The sequence below is a fragment of the Halictus rubicundus genome, chromosome 3 (genome assembly GCF_050948215.1).
Source record: "Halictus rubicundus isolate RS-2024b chromosome 3, iyHalRubi1_principal, whole genome shotgun sequence".
Lineage (NCBI taxonomy): Eukaryota > Metazoa > Arthropoda > Insecta > Hymenoptera > Halictidae > Halictus > Halictus rubicundus.
The window spans coordinates 21,498,351-21,511,387 of NC_135151.1; the positions used below are offsets into that span (position 1 = coordinate 21,498,351).

Consider the following 13,037-nt stretch of genomic DNA (forward strand, 5'->3'; position numbering starts at 1 on the left):
TCCAAGAAAAATTGACGACACTGCCTGTTATAGTACTTTGTCAGGGAACTAAACAGTAGAATAGCATGTTTTCATATTTTTGAGAAATCTGCATTCTTCCGATTTTTTGGGGTGGGGGTTTTCATTTTTTAAGAACACAGTTTGTAGTTAAAAAATCTGAAAAAATTCTGAAAAATCCGTCTTAGGATCCAAAATATGCCACATTTTTTCAGAATTTTAGGAAGCATCAGAGTGCGGAAAATGCGCGGAAAAACGCAAAATACAATTTACCCTGTAACTACCCTCACGGGCAAGATGGAGGGTTGAAATTTTACTCGGAGGGGTTTTTCTTGGTCAGCTTTCGAATGGTTCATTAATCATTGAAAAACCTCTGAGGGCAGTTTTGACCATTTTAATCAGTTAGGCTCTTTATTTCTTCTCTTAATAATTTTATTGGAAATAATGTACCAGTGATATGAAACTAATCACATATTTCTTCTATTTTGTGTTTCACTCATTTTTGCCATAAATGTATCAAATCCACAATAATTATCATAAAAAGAATGCACGATAATGACGTTGGTCGGCATTTGATTTAAACATTATTTAAATTAAAATTAAATGTATAAATCAAAACTGGAGAGAGAACTTTAAAGAGCAGCTTTGTACTTTATACCCATAGACTATAACAGCATGTTTTTATCAAAACACTTGATAATATTTCTATAGTATAAGGATCGAAGGTATAATTCCTTTTTTTTAAATTGTAACTCAAACAATCTCGTAGATATCAACATGATGTGATAGATATATATACACACGAGTCTCAGTGATGTAATTTTAAAGATATAACTACTTCCAGCAACGTAGTCTCTATATTGCTATAAATAATAATTTTAATATTCAGACTTAACGCGGAACGGATCCGTTTCAATGCGTCTTCTGTAGTATCTTGGAAATGTTTTTTACGTTCCACGTGTTTCGAGAAATCAATCTGAGTAAGCAATTATCTTTAATAAATGCCTGCCAACGTCTCCTTAGTCACAGGAAAAATTAATTTCTTGATTGCAGTTCTGAAATATAAAGTAACAAACAGTGTTTTTATTTCTGCCCACGGGCTGCATTAATACGTAAAACTTCGTCAGTTGTGCGAAATTGTAACAATTTAAATATCGATAATTTTTTAAATTCAGAGACGATATACATTTTGGGACTGCATACCCTTAAGATTTTTATAAGAAATTAGAATTACTTTAACATCTATGACGCTTGCAATGAGTATTTATATCGTGAATTGATTTATTTAGACATTATTGATTGATGGTCTAATTCAGACGAAGAAAGCTCTACTGCTTTATGTAAGTAAATATAGACAGTTATTTTAGCGACGAATATGTGGACTATTTCTGAACTTTGCATTTTCTAGAATAAACTAGTAATTACACCAATGAATAATAAGTCACGAGTTTCCAAGATGAATTTCATATTATCTGACAACTTACAAGGTTCGAGTAAACTGTCAATCACGTAAACATTATTTGACATTGCTCGATAGTGGTGAGTAAATAATCTGTCAGATAGCGAACTGCATTTTTAAGTGCAGTATTACATCAGGAAAGTGCATCTAAGTGTATCTAAGAAACTCGTAACTCTACGTAAAAATAATTCATTTTTATAAAATGCTCAGTCTCGTTGGATCACACTTTTAAAAAACGAAATACGCTTCTAAATTAGAAAAAAAAAATCGTAAAACTATTTATCGACCATTGAAAAATAACGAATTTAGGCTGCCATTAAATCTACTTTCGGTCAAATCATGTAGAAAACTATGCCACCTTGTAAACTAGTGTTTATAAATCATTCGAAATCCTATACAATGAGAACATGTAAATTCTAATAAAAAGTTTCTTGTAATTAGACTGCGGATCTTTATTTATAGCAAAATTGAATAAAGTTTGAGATTGTAGGAAAATTTTAACAATTTCAAATGTCAATATACTATTTCTCACCTATTAAAACTAACAAGTAAAGAAATAACATTCTACATGGTTTCTATTTCTTGTAATCGATGCGGACAATATTTATTTCGCATAAAGATCCGCAGTCTACTTATAATCACGTCCGCCATGTTAATTGATTAAAATAGTTGACTACACCGCTCTTGCTTAAACAAATACAGTTTCAAGACGGAAGCTTGCAGAACTTCCGCTTTTTAACGAATAAAGGTGTAATTAAAATCTCCAACTTCCGGAGGTGAACACCTGTCCTTGAAATTCGCCCGGAGATGTTTCATAATTCTTCGAGGATGGCCAAGAAAGCCTAATTCCAGAGGTCGGAGGCACGACTCCTCTTTTTCGTTTCATTTCTTTCTTCCTATTATTTCTCAGAGAGAGAGACAAAAATAACGGTTAAAAGAATTCCTCCATAATCTTGGTACGTATAGGTTATTCCGCAGATCTTCCGTCCATTTTTATACCGAATCCTTTCCTTGTGATTGACAGACATTATTTCCCCTCGGCATGCACTACCTTTTTAGCGATCCCGTCTCGGAATCGGTGGCCATATGGCTCGATACGAATGTAGGTCGCGTGGAGGCACGTGTGTTTTTCGACAGGTCGGTAACAATTCGTATTATCTCCACCAGTAATTTGTCATGCTGATGACAACGGGGACGCATTGAAAAATTTTGCAATAGCGTCGAGATCCGTTGTAATTATCTCGACAATGCCGTACACTTGACTCCGCGTAATTTGCCTATAAAAGGATAAACAGTCTCGTGAATACGGGCCGAAAGATTGGGTATTCTTAAGTTTACCTTGACTTCTGAATGATCGTAATCGGTGTATAATTAACAGGTAATTAGTCTGGAGCTGGCGACGAACGTGTTCTGCTTTTCCATTTAACTAAACGAGTTAGACTGCTGGACTAAATAATAAGACACTTGAACAACTCGAGTCATCGACAACTATTAACGGTGGCTTCTTTCGAATAAAAATTGCAATTTTCTTAACGATGTTTTCCCGCAAAAAATTTCAAAAAGTCACTTTTGGTCTCCGGCAAAGAAACTTTGTCTTCCGAACCATCCAGCGACGATTTATTCGAGCATCTGCACTCATCTGCGTTCTCATTACCGCATTTTTCATTATTATGAAAAAAAAAGAAGGCGAAGACGTTCCGTTCGACTCGTAACGAGCGCAAATAACATCGCACAAAGAAACCGGCTACGGTTGATAAATCTGTTCCGTTCCTTCCCTCCCCCTCCGTGATCTTCGACCGGTCATTATAATTACGCGCGATCGATGCACGCGTCCCGACGCGATAATGTAAGTGCCCGTGTCAGTCACGAGTCATGCATAATGACTTTCGCCGAATCAACAGTAGTGCCAGCGCATGTTTACGTCTTTAACAGCTGTTCTTCGCGTGGCACCGTCATGCAAATGTCATGTCCCGCGCCACCGCTGAATAATGGCAGGGCGGGAATATGTGTCGAATAGACGGTGAGCTCATCAACCAACGTCGGCAAAGGACTAACAATAAAAAAGAAATCAGATTCAGCACGGACCGCTGAACACTCAGAATACCGGCATGCGGTGACAAAGTTCAAGCGACTTCGACGACAACCGACTTTCCTTTGTCTTCTGCGCGCAGAATCTTCCAAACGAATATAATAGGGATTATGGCGCGGAGACCGGAAATTTTAAATATTCCGGTCGAAACGAAGCTCGACGAAACGACGGACATTTAAGATGTCGCACAGTGGGCCAAAAGCGCCAAAACGTGGCCAAAATGCAAAAAATGAATTTCACGTTAGGGGTATGGCTCTTGCCGTATTGGATTCTCGGGTAATGACTGTATAAGAAGCCGAAGGTAAAAAGGCCTTACTACCTATACCTGTTAAATGGTGGGAGTACAAATATTCCATACAGTCGTTTCGCAGTTTTCGTGCAGTGAACTACGTTGTGAAAAAAAAAAGGTGTCAAGCTTACAATTTTACGGAAATTGAATTTATTTTTGTGCGTGTACGATGGACGCTGCTCCTGGAAGTAAATACTATACATAATAATAACATTGGATTTATATTAATTAATGTTTGGAATGTATGAAGTGAACGATAATACTTAGTGCACAGATTTTACAAATGTATACTAAAAGTTGTATATTCCACAATATTCCACGGAGATTCTTGTCGAGTCTTGTAGCAGACACTATTATTTAACATTATTTTGAAAAAGTAGCTGCCCAAAACTGCCCCTTTCGTAATGCGATCCATTTTTGTGACGCAGAGGTAGTCATGGTACTAGTTACAAGCATGTTTTCTCGAGAAATTTAGAAGTTATAATAAAATTTGTTAGATAAGCATTGTATGGTTCCACTTATAGAGTTTTCTGATACAACAATTTCTTTTTTAACAATAATTTTTTTATTGTTTAAAACAAATTTTATTTTTGTTTTTTGTAATTTTGACATCAGATTCATATTCGCCGGCCCGAAAAATATGGGAATACTAATTTTCAAGAAAGTCCAATAATTTTTTTGGTTGCGCATCCGCCATATTGAATCCGCCATTTTGTTTTTCGCAATTTTAACATCAGATTCATATTCGCCGGCCCGAAAAATATGAGAATACCAATTTTTAAGAAATTCCAATAATTTTTTTGGTTACGCATCCGCCATATTGAATCCGCCATTTTGTTTTTTGCAATTTTAAGATCAGATTCATATTCGCCGGCCCGAAAAATATGGGAATACTAATTTTCAAGGAAGTCCAATCATTTTTTTGGTTACGCATCCGCCATATTGAATCCGCCATTTTGTTTTTTGTCAGCTCATGACCAGCGCGCGCTAGATTGTACCTTCTTCTTTCGAATGAGCCCTTTCCCAGCGAAAAATATTCTCACATAAGGACGAAAAGTTGGGGCACGTAAAACCATTTTTCGCCTATTTTTGTCGGTAACGTGGTCGCTCTACCTTATCGCGAATCTTGGTGTCAGGTTTGAGAATCCCAAAAGTTCGTGAAAATCGTATGGGTATACCAGATTCCACCTGCAGCTTCGGGTACCCGAACATTGGAAACTTTCAAGATTCTGACCCGACCCGACCCGACCCTTGGTTCGGGTACCCGCACACCCCTGTTTGTACTGGAATAAACAGGAGTAAAATTTGACTGTTCGATGAATAAACGAGCGCAACCACTGTTTCCGTTGCGCAGTGACCGAACGTGTTTGGTGTTTACGTTCCGGCGTGGCGTTTATCGCCCAAACACTCCATGGTAACGAATTCCGCTCGTCCTACGGCTTTCGTGGCCAAGTTCACAACAGCTCCGATCACGTATGCACCTTTCAACAGTGAATCAAATTTTGGGAGGATGTTGAAGTTCCAGGTGGCGACCAAGGAGGACCTGAAGCTCGCCGCGGCCATACAGCATCGCCGGCAAATAGACGCTGAAAGGAAACAGCGAATCTTCAATCCGCGGTTCAGAAAGATCGGGGTGAGTGTCAGTCATAGTTATCGGGCGCGGGGGTACGATCGGCTCCGGTTAACTGGTTCTAGGTCCATCGGTGTCGGAGCACGTATCCGGCACGCGAAAGAACAACGTTATCGTGCGCGAGATACACCGTCGTGATTTTTGCCCGTACTGTCCGCAGATAGACAAGGAATTCTTGGACAAACAGGTCGAGGAGAAGAAGCAGCAGCGGGAGCTGGAACAAGCCCGGGAATCCCAGCTCGACGAGAATTTGATTCGCAGCAGCAACTTCGCCTTGCTGCTAGAGAGGCAACAAGAAGAGGTAAAACTGTCAATTACGCGGCGAGGAAAAAAATATAAGTGGCTGCCGGCCGGATGATTAATCATCTTCTACAGTGTCGTCGTTAAAGATCCCCGATGCTCGTCCAACGTTATCGCCGTTGTTCTTCCACCGAGCACTTTTTCATCTGAAAACATCGACGCCAGAACCAAAGTCTATTTTATATTTCTCTGTTGACCTTGCAGCAAAGGCGAAACATAAAGCTCGAGATCGAGTGCTATCGTCGGACCCACCAACGGCCGGAAGATCGCCAGGATTCCGATCTATACGATCCGAAATCTTTGAAAAATTCGCTTTCAACGAAATTCGGAGATGGCGAGTCGAAATTTGGGTAAGACTACGCTCAAAAGTAAACACAGTGATTCCTCTATGTACGTCGTCAAGGCCTGGATATATGTCCGAAACACGGGTTTGGCGACTGACATATATCGGCCAGGAGTTATTCTTCGATCCACGCGACTTTTATCGGCTAGGCATTTGGGACATATATAGAGACACATTACATATATATAGAGTAAACACTGTACAGTGGGGTATACCCCGTGAAGGGACACGAGACCTTGGACGCCGATGTGTGTAAACATAACACGGGTATGTCTCCTGGACGATAAACGACGCTGTCAAGACCCATGTTGTCGACATATATCGAGAATCCAGCGTATTGTCGCTGGCAATTTCCTCCCGTAGGATTCGAATCAAACACCGGAGGAGAGCGACATTAAATGTATGTGTTTGTATGATCGATCCACTATGCAGATTCCAGGGATCGGAGGACGACTCGAAGGAGCGGCTGAAGGCGCAAAAGGAGGAGATGAGGTACTGGATAGAACAACAAAAGGAGGAGCGTGTGAAGATTGAGAGAGAACGCCAGGAAGCCGAGAAAGCGTACCAGGAAGCCGTCATCTCCAGGGACAAACGTGCCACGGCGTTAGATCAGATGGAACGTGAATGCCGTCGAAGGTTGAACGAAGCCACCGCAAGATTCAATCGAGCCCTGGTAAGGCTTTCTCCTATTTAGTCCTTTATAGAAACGGCAAATAAAACAAAACGCGCGGAACCTGCGAGGGGATAGATAAGAATCGTATTATCTGATGATTCTATTTTCCCCCTCGTTCGAGATCTTGTTCCCTACTCTCGATCCGAGACCCAGCTGTTCCATTCTTGTGCCCCGTGGATCATTGATATTCGCGGGCGACGAGAAAGTGGGAATTCAGATAATTAACGGCCCGGCGGTCCTCCGTTCCATTAATCGATTTAAAGTCCTCTCTCGTTAGCTTTCCCGGCCGACAACCAGCCGTGAAATGTCAGGGGTCAACAGCGCAGGGATTCCGTCGTTCTCGATATGCTTTCTGCATCGACGATGAATGTATATGGCTGTTGTTATTGGGGGCTGAAAAGAATTCGCTTGGAAGGAAAGCGCCCTCGAGTCACGCGTATTTACTTTTCGCTCTAGCGAAAAGCGGCCACACGTACGTTGCGTGTGATGACTGAACATTGGGACTATGGAAGCATTGATGCTGAGGACAGGCACCTGTGCAGTCGCAGGTGACTTCTCTTCAGCGACCAATAGTACCTCCTTTTTCCACCGAGTTTTCCACCGAGCGTGGCTTTGCAAAGGTCGACGAGTGTTCTAGAGTCCTCTGCCGCTCTTCCAGATATCCAAATGACTACCTCGAACCTAATTGACTTTGTCGCTTTTTCTGTAAACACAAACTCGGTGGATAATAAGCTAGCGCCAATTCATACGCTAATCCGCCAGCAACAAGAGTCGCACGGTACGTGTTGTTGTAATCTTTCAAACTGGATTTTGCGTTTGAACGATTAAGTTGAACAATGGGTGCAGAGACGGCTTGCTGGTAACGAAACACAATGCACAGGATAATGCCTCGGGAACTTTTAGCCACAATTCTCGTTCGCTATAGCTGGCCCACGTATTTCTACCGATCCTCTAACTTTCGCAATTCGTGAAGGTGGTATCCGATTGTTCGGTCGTAAATTAAAGCACGTGTACTCTTAGGCTCCGCGAGATACAGCTCGCATAAACTTTCCTCGAAGGTGAGCGCCGTGTTCGGTAAGGAACAAGGTTGCCGTCATCGTCAAGCAAACCCAGTGACATCACCGTGCACGGGTCTCGATGATAGCGCAACAAGGTATACGATGCGTCCCTGTCTCTTTCCACGAGATGTCGCCGTTCACTTTTTATTCTTTGCGATGCCTATCATGCGCACGCGGTATTTCAAGCCTAACGACCGAAAATGTTTTTCTTTTCTCTTGTCACCCGAGGCGGAGGAGCAGGAGTATCGCCGTCACTGCGAAGCCCTTCAAGAAGAAGAGGACAAGAAAGCGGAAATCTACAATCACGTGACTGGGGACTTCCTGACGGAAGCCAAAGAGCAGGCGGACAGCACCCGTGGACCGAAAAAGCCGCTGGCCTCGCGATACAAGGGAATGAGCCCCGAGGAGCTTAGGGCTATCAGAGATGCGCAGACATGCCAGATGGAGGAAATCGAGGTAAAAGTCGCGGAACGGTTGTTTCGCCTACATATCTTGGACGACCCCGCCGCGAAAGGTTGAAACAATGCCAAGCGTTGTCGCGACCCTGACTAGTCTTGAATAAGGGGAAAAATTTGGCTCGCTCAAGGAAAACATTTTTTTTCTCTCTGCATTCCTGCCGTCTAGAAAATGAAATTGGAGGAGAAGCGAATGAACGAGGAATGGGACCAGTTGATGAATTCGCACGCCCTTGTCGCGAACACGTACCAATGCGAATTGGAGCGGAAAAGGACGTAAGCGTTCTTTTTTTGAGCACTCGACGAGGATCCTGAAAATACATCTCAACATGATTCTACTTTCTAGGGAGATAAATAAGAAGATTGCCGAAGAGAATTTGCTGTTGGCCGAGGAACACAAATCCCATCAAGAGTACCTCAAGAAAGTTCTGTACAAGAACAAACCAACTGCTGCCTACTTTGAACAATTTAACAGAGACGCACGCTGAAACGAGAAAACTTTTCATGGTTTTTAACAATATCGGCATATATCTACGACTATATATCTACATTAATATCTACTTCACGAGTGGACGAACAGTTACCGCAAATTCAGTTTTTAATAGATTCGCGAAAACTGGAATTTTTGTATCCCTTGTCAAGGCTTTTGTAATACTATATCGATTCGAATAATTTTCTATTTCGTTGTATCATGTACATGGATATTTGCAATAGAATAATTGTTGATAATTATCTGTGGCTTCTCGGCTTTCGTAAAATAGTCTCAACCATTGTTGCGAGCACTAAACAAGAATTAATAAATTTATTGTCCTATAACTATTCAACGAATTCTACTTGGTAAAAATTTTGTAATTTTGTAGGAAATAAACATTATTGCACAAAACGCATTAATTACACATTGCAACCCTCCCATTTTATATTTTTTCATACTATGGCTTTTTATGTTCTAACAATTGTTATTCCCAGATTGCGGATTTTGTGCAGTCACAACAAAAATCAGATCAAATGCAAAACAGTAAATATATTAAAAAAATTTTTGAATATTGTATTTTTTTTATACAACCAAACTATTAAAAATAGGAATAAATATCTACGTTTCTTCTATGTACATGAAGAGTCACCATCCGGCCGCTTCTACCATGATTTCGGAGACACCCTGTATATAACATAAGTGAACCTCGATTTGCACGCTATGGCGTCCTCTGTGCCAAATGCATGAACTCTCTGAACTAATATGAATCTGTCGATAATAACAGAAGTGTTGATGTTTACGCGTCAGACGTGAACGTCGCCTTACTCTATTATGCTTCTCCCAATCATTATAATATGAATTAAAGTAACGGTATTTTCACCATAATGCGCCTTCAATCAAGATAACAGTATAAAGGGTAACATTTTTAGCAATAAAATGTTGGAGATGCAACAGGACCAAATTCTCAAGCCAAGGTTAGTTTTGAGGTTATACGAGTTTCGTTTTTCTACGAAGATTATGTGAAATAAATTCTTTTTCCATCAGCGCGGAGGCGGATGCAATACTTAAGGAACAACATGAAATTGTGGAGCTCCTTAAGCATGATTTGAAATTGTGCAAGGTATTCTTGTTTTTACGAATGTTTGTATACGTCATTATGTGCTGTAAATGTTTATGTTTGTGTACTTTCAATTCTCAGGTAGAACAAACGAGTATAAAGACTGAATTAGAAACTTTACGAAATGAAAGTCAAAAAGTGCATGATATAAAAGAATCCTTGAACCGTATTCATTTGGAAGAATGCGGTAGCGAGGACTCTCATACGAGGGAAATAGCAAATTTACAAGAGCGTCTTGTACTCTTAGAGACTGAAAAAGATTCAGCTTTGCAGCTGTGGCATATTTCATTAAATACCATAAGTGTCTTAGAGGAAGAATTGAGAGGTTTTCGTACGAACGGGAAAGGTACAAAATTCTACCAGGACCAAGCAAATGCTATTAAAGAAAGCTATTCCGAGGCTATCAAAATGTTAGAGGAAAAGCTTACACAGGCTAAAGACAATTTTATAAAACATCAAACGCTGTATCATACGACTAAAGCAAGAGTTGAAAGTTTGACCAAGGAAAAGGATGAACTAATGGAGAAGTATTTAAATCTACAAAAAGAAGCTCAAGAAAAAGGTCAGTAATAAATACTTCTTTATTTCATACCAGATGGAAATATTATTTTTATGTTTTCAAAGACAGGAATAATCAGATAACAATTGAGACACTAAAAAGAGAACTGGCTTACGCCAAAGCAGAAACTAACAAAATAGTCCAAACCAAATTGGAATTAGAAAAGAAGTTGAACGAAGTTAGAAGATATGCTGACAATATAGTAGAGAAAGATAAGGAAACGAAAAATAAAATGGCAGAAGCCATAGAGCTAATAGAATCTGCAGTCAGGGAAAAGGATTTAGTGCTCCATCGTGAAGCTCTCGTCTTGGAAGAAAAATCCAGATTGGAACATAGGTTGGCAGTAATAGCAAATGAATATGACACTAAAATACAGGAATTGAATAAAAAGACTCAAGATGAAATTGAATTGCACACAAAAACCTATCTGACTGAAATCAAAGAGATTAAAGCAGAATTAAGAGAGAAGATTAAATTGTTAGAAAAAGCTCAAATGGAACTGAAATTTACCGAAGAAGAATTAATGAGGATACGTAGAGACTCAAATGAAAAACTACTAGATTACGAGCAAAAAGCAAAACGCTTGGAACTTCAATTGCAGGTGTACAATGAGACAATAGGCAGAAACAAATATGATATTGAAATGCAGCAGTTGAAGGACAAAATAGCTACTCTTGAAAATAACTTGGTCAGCTCAAATGGTAAATTACAGAAACTAGAATGGCAGCAATCCACTAATGCACAAGATCAAATGAAGAAGACTGATCGTGACAACAAAGACATATTGAAACAATATTCAGATTTAGAAAACCAATTATCTAAAACGTTAGGTGATAAAGAGAATCTTCTTTTACAATTAAAGTCTCTGAAGCATGACTTTGATCACGAAATACATAAAAGAGATAACGAAAGACATTCTCTAGAAAATAAAATTCACGAATTAGAAGTTAATCTTCACAAAGCAAATTGTATAACAGAAAATAAATCACGAGATAATCTCAATGATGATATAAATCCTTATTTATATGACATAAAAAATAAACGAACGTTGGACATAACGTAAGTAAATTTAATTATTCAATATTTTAACATCTCTGTATATGTAATGTTTTTCTTATAGTGTAGAAAATAAGTGTCACTGTTGCCAATCGGTATTGTCAGATCATGTGAATAAATTGCAAGAAAAGTTTGATAGGAAAACAAAGGAGTTGATCCATCATGTTCAAGTTCATCAGAAACTGAGTAAAAAGTATGGAGCTTTTATTCTTATATACACTAGATAGATAACTACATTCACCTATATTTATTTATGTTGTAGATGGAGAGATGAAGCTAAATCGTTGACAGTGAAATTTCAAGGAAAATCCAAAGAACTAAGGAGTAAAATAAGTACGTTGCAAAAAGAAAATAACGAATTAAGCACAGAATTATTAACTTGCAAGCAACAATTGGCTCAACATACATTGCAAGACATACAAAGGTACATTTCTAGTAAGTTTCAGTATAAATGCATTTTCAAATAACAATAAATATGTTTTTCTTTTAGATTCAATGCAGCAAACGAAATTAGGTGACAATATTGTTCTTTATGTAGGATTATTTCACAAGCAAAACTTGATTGTGTTAATACTATAAGAGTACATCAATTTATTCACATTAAAAATACATTTTACATTACACATATATCTTGTTTTTTTATTTTCAATATTGCCTATGTAAATATTAATAATACAATTAAGATTCGTCTATTCTTTGGATACAATGCAGGCTGTAAATAAACTAGGGAACCAATATAAAATTTCATCATCACCTTGTTTATCTAACCATGCCAATCCCTCTTTTACCATGTGATCCAATGCTTTTTGAGCACGGTCTGGTTCCCAGTGTAAATCATTGTACAATATCGATTTAGAAACATATGCATTCCCAGATAAACTGGCTTGTTGCAATACAGCAGTATGATCCATAGTAAGTTCTCCAGGAACAGATTGAACTAAATGCTTACCCCTGCCAATCGGAACAATGGAGAATCCACTACCAAAAATTTTCAGTTTTTTAGCTGCGGCTAATAAATCTTCATTCGTTATCTCTTGATGCTCCTTTCTACGACCTCTCGCTTGAATCAGTCTTGTCCGGAGTTCGTCTAATGATATTAATCCACCATTTTTATAATTTGTAGCCATACATACTTCTACTATTTGGACAGCAAGTTCATAATAGAAATCTCCTATGCCAAGAACCGACCAGAAACCTTTATTCGAGGCTAGAGGGTCTACGCCTATCGATGCACACATTTCAGTAAATTGCCGTCTAAAACGCGCATTCTTTTTAATTTCATTTTTATGCTTGGTTGCAAACTCCTCTAGATTAACGCGGAACGTTTCCATTTGCTTTGTCATTTGCTCAAATTGATTTTCTTGAATCTCTGTCCCCTTATCTTTATATTTTTCTTGCTCTAGCTTTTGTTTTTGAATTGCACCAACGCCCGCTTTTCGTCTCATCGTGAAGTATATTTGACAATACGTTTAAGATTATTAAATGTAGTACAAACTTTTACACTGACACGGTGTTAAAGTATACTTATCCAGCTTTCAAG

The 13,037-nt window shown here is 38.9% G+C and overlaps 3 protein-coding genes across 5 annotated transcripts; 2 read left to right on the forward strand and 1 right to left on the reverse strand.

Annotated features, from left to right (window-relative positions):
• The first annotated feature begins 4,966 nt into the window (after positions 1–4,966).
• On the forward strand, positions 4,967–9,201 carry LOC143352292 (RIB43A-like with coiled-coils protein 2). Of its 2 annotated transcripts, XM_076784619.1 has the most exons (8): positions 4,967–5,248; positions 5,344–5,467; positions 5,625–5,765; positions 5,969–6,114; positions 6,540–6,780; positions 8,067–8,294; positions 8,463–8,569; positions 8,640–9,201. In XM_076784619.1, exons 1-8 carry the CDS (start codon positions 5,151–5,153, stop codon positions 8,779–8,781), a joined length of 1,227 nt encoding a protein of 408 aa, XP_076640734.1. In that variant the 5' UTR covers positions 4,967–5,150; the 3' UTR covers positions 8,782–9,201. The 2 variants fall into 2 exon arrangements, with proteins under 2 accessions (XP_076640734.1, XP_076640732.1); XM_076784617.1 differs by having other exon boundaries at positions 4,967–5,467.
• Positions 9,202–9,556: 355 nt separating this feature from the next.
• Positions 9,557–12,121, forward strand: LOC143352939 (uncharacterized). Of its 2 annotated transcripts, XM_076785989.1 has the most exons (7): positions 9,557–9,739; positions 9,810–9,885; positions 9,964–10,444; positions 10,507–11,500; positions 11,562–11,690; positions 11,760–11,921; positions 11,988–12,121. In XM_076785989.1, exons 1-7 carry the CDS (start codon positions 9,702–9,704, stop codon positions 12,013–12,015), a joined length of 1,908 nt encoding a protein of 635 aa, XP_076642104.1. In that variant the 5' UTR covers positions 9,557–9,701; the 3' UTR covers positions 12,016–12,121. The 2 variants fall into 2 exon arrangements, with proteins under 2 accessions (XP_076642104.1, XP_076642103.1); XM_076785988.1 differs by lacking the exon at positions 11,988–12,121 and having other exon boundaries at positions 11,760–11,978.
• Positions 12,062–12,942, reverse strand: Lsn (vacuolar-sorting protein SNF8). Its single transcript, XM_076785998.1, has one exon. It carries the CDS (start codon positions 12,940–12,942, stop codon positions 12,187–12,189), a length of 756 nt encoding a protein of 251 aa, XP_076642113.1. The 3' UTR covers positions 12,062–12,186.
• Positions 12,943–13,037: the final 95 nt, after the last annotated feature.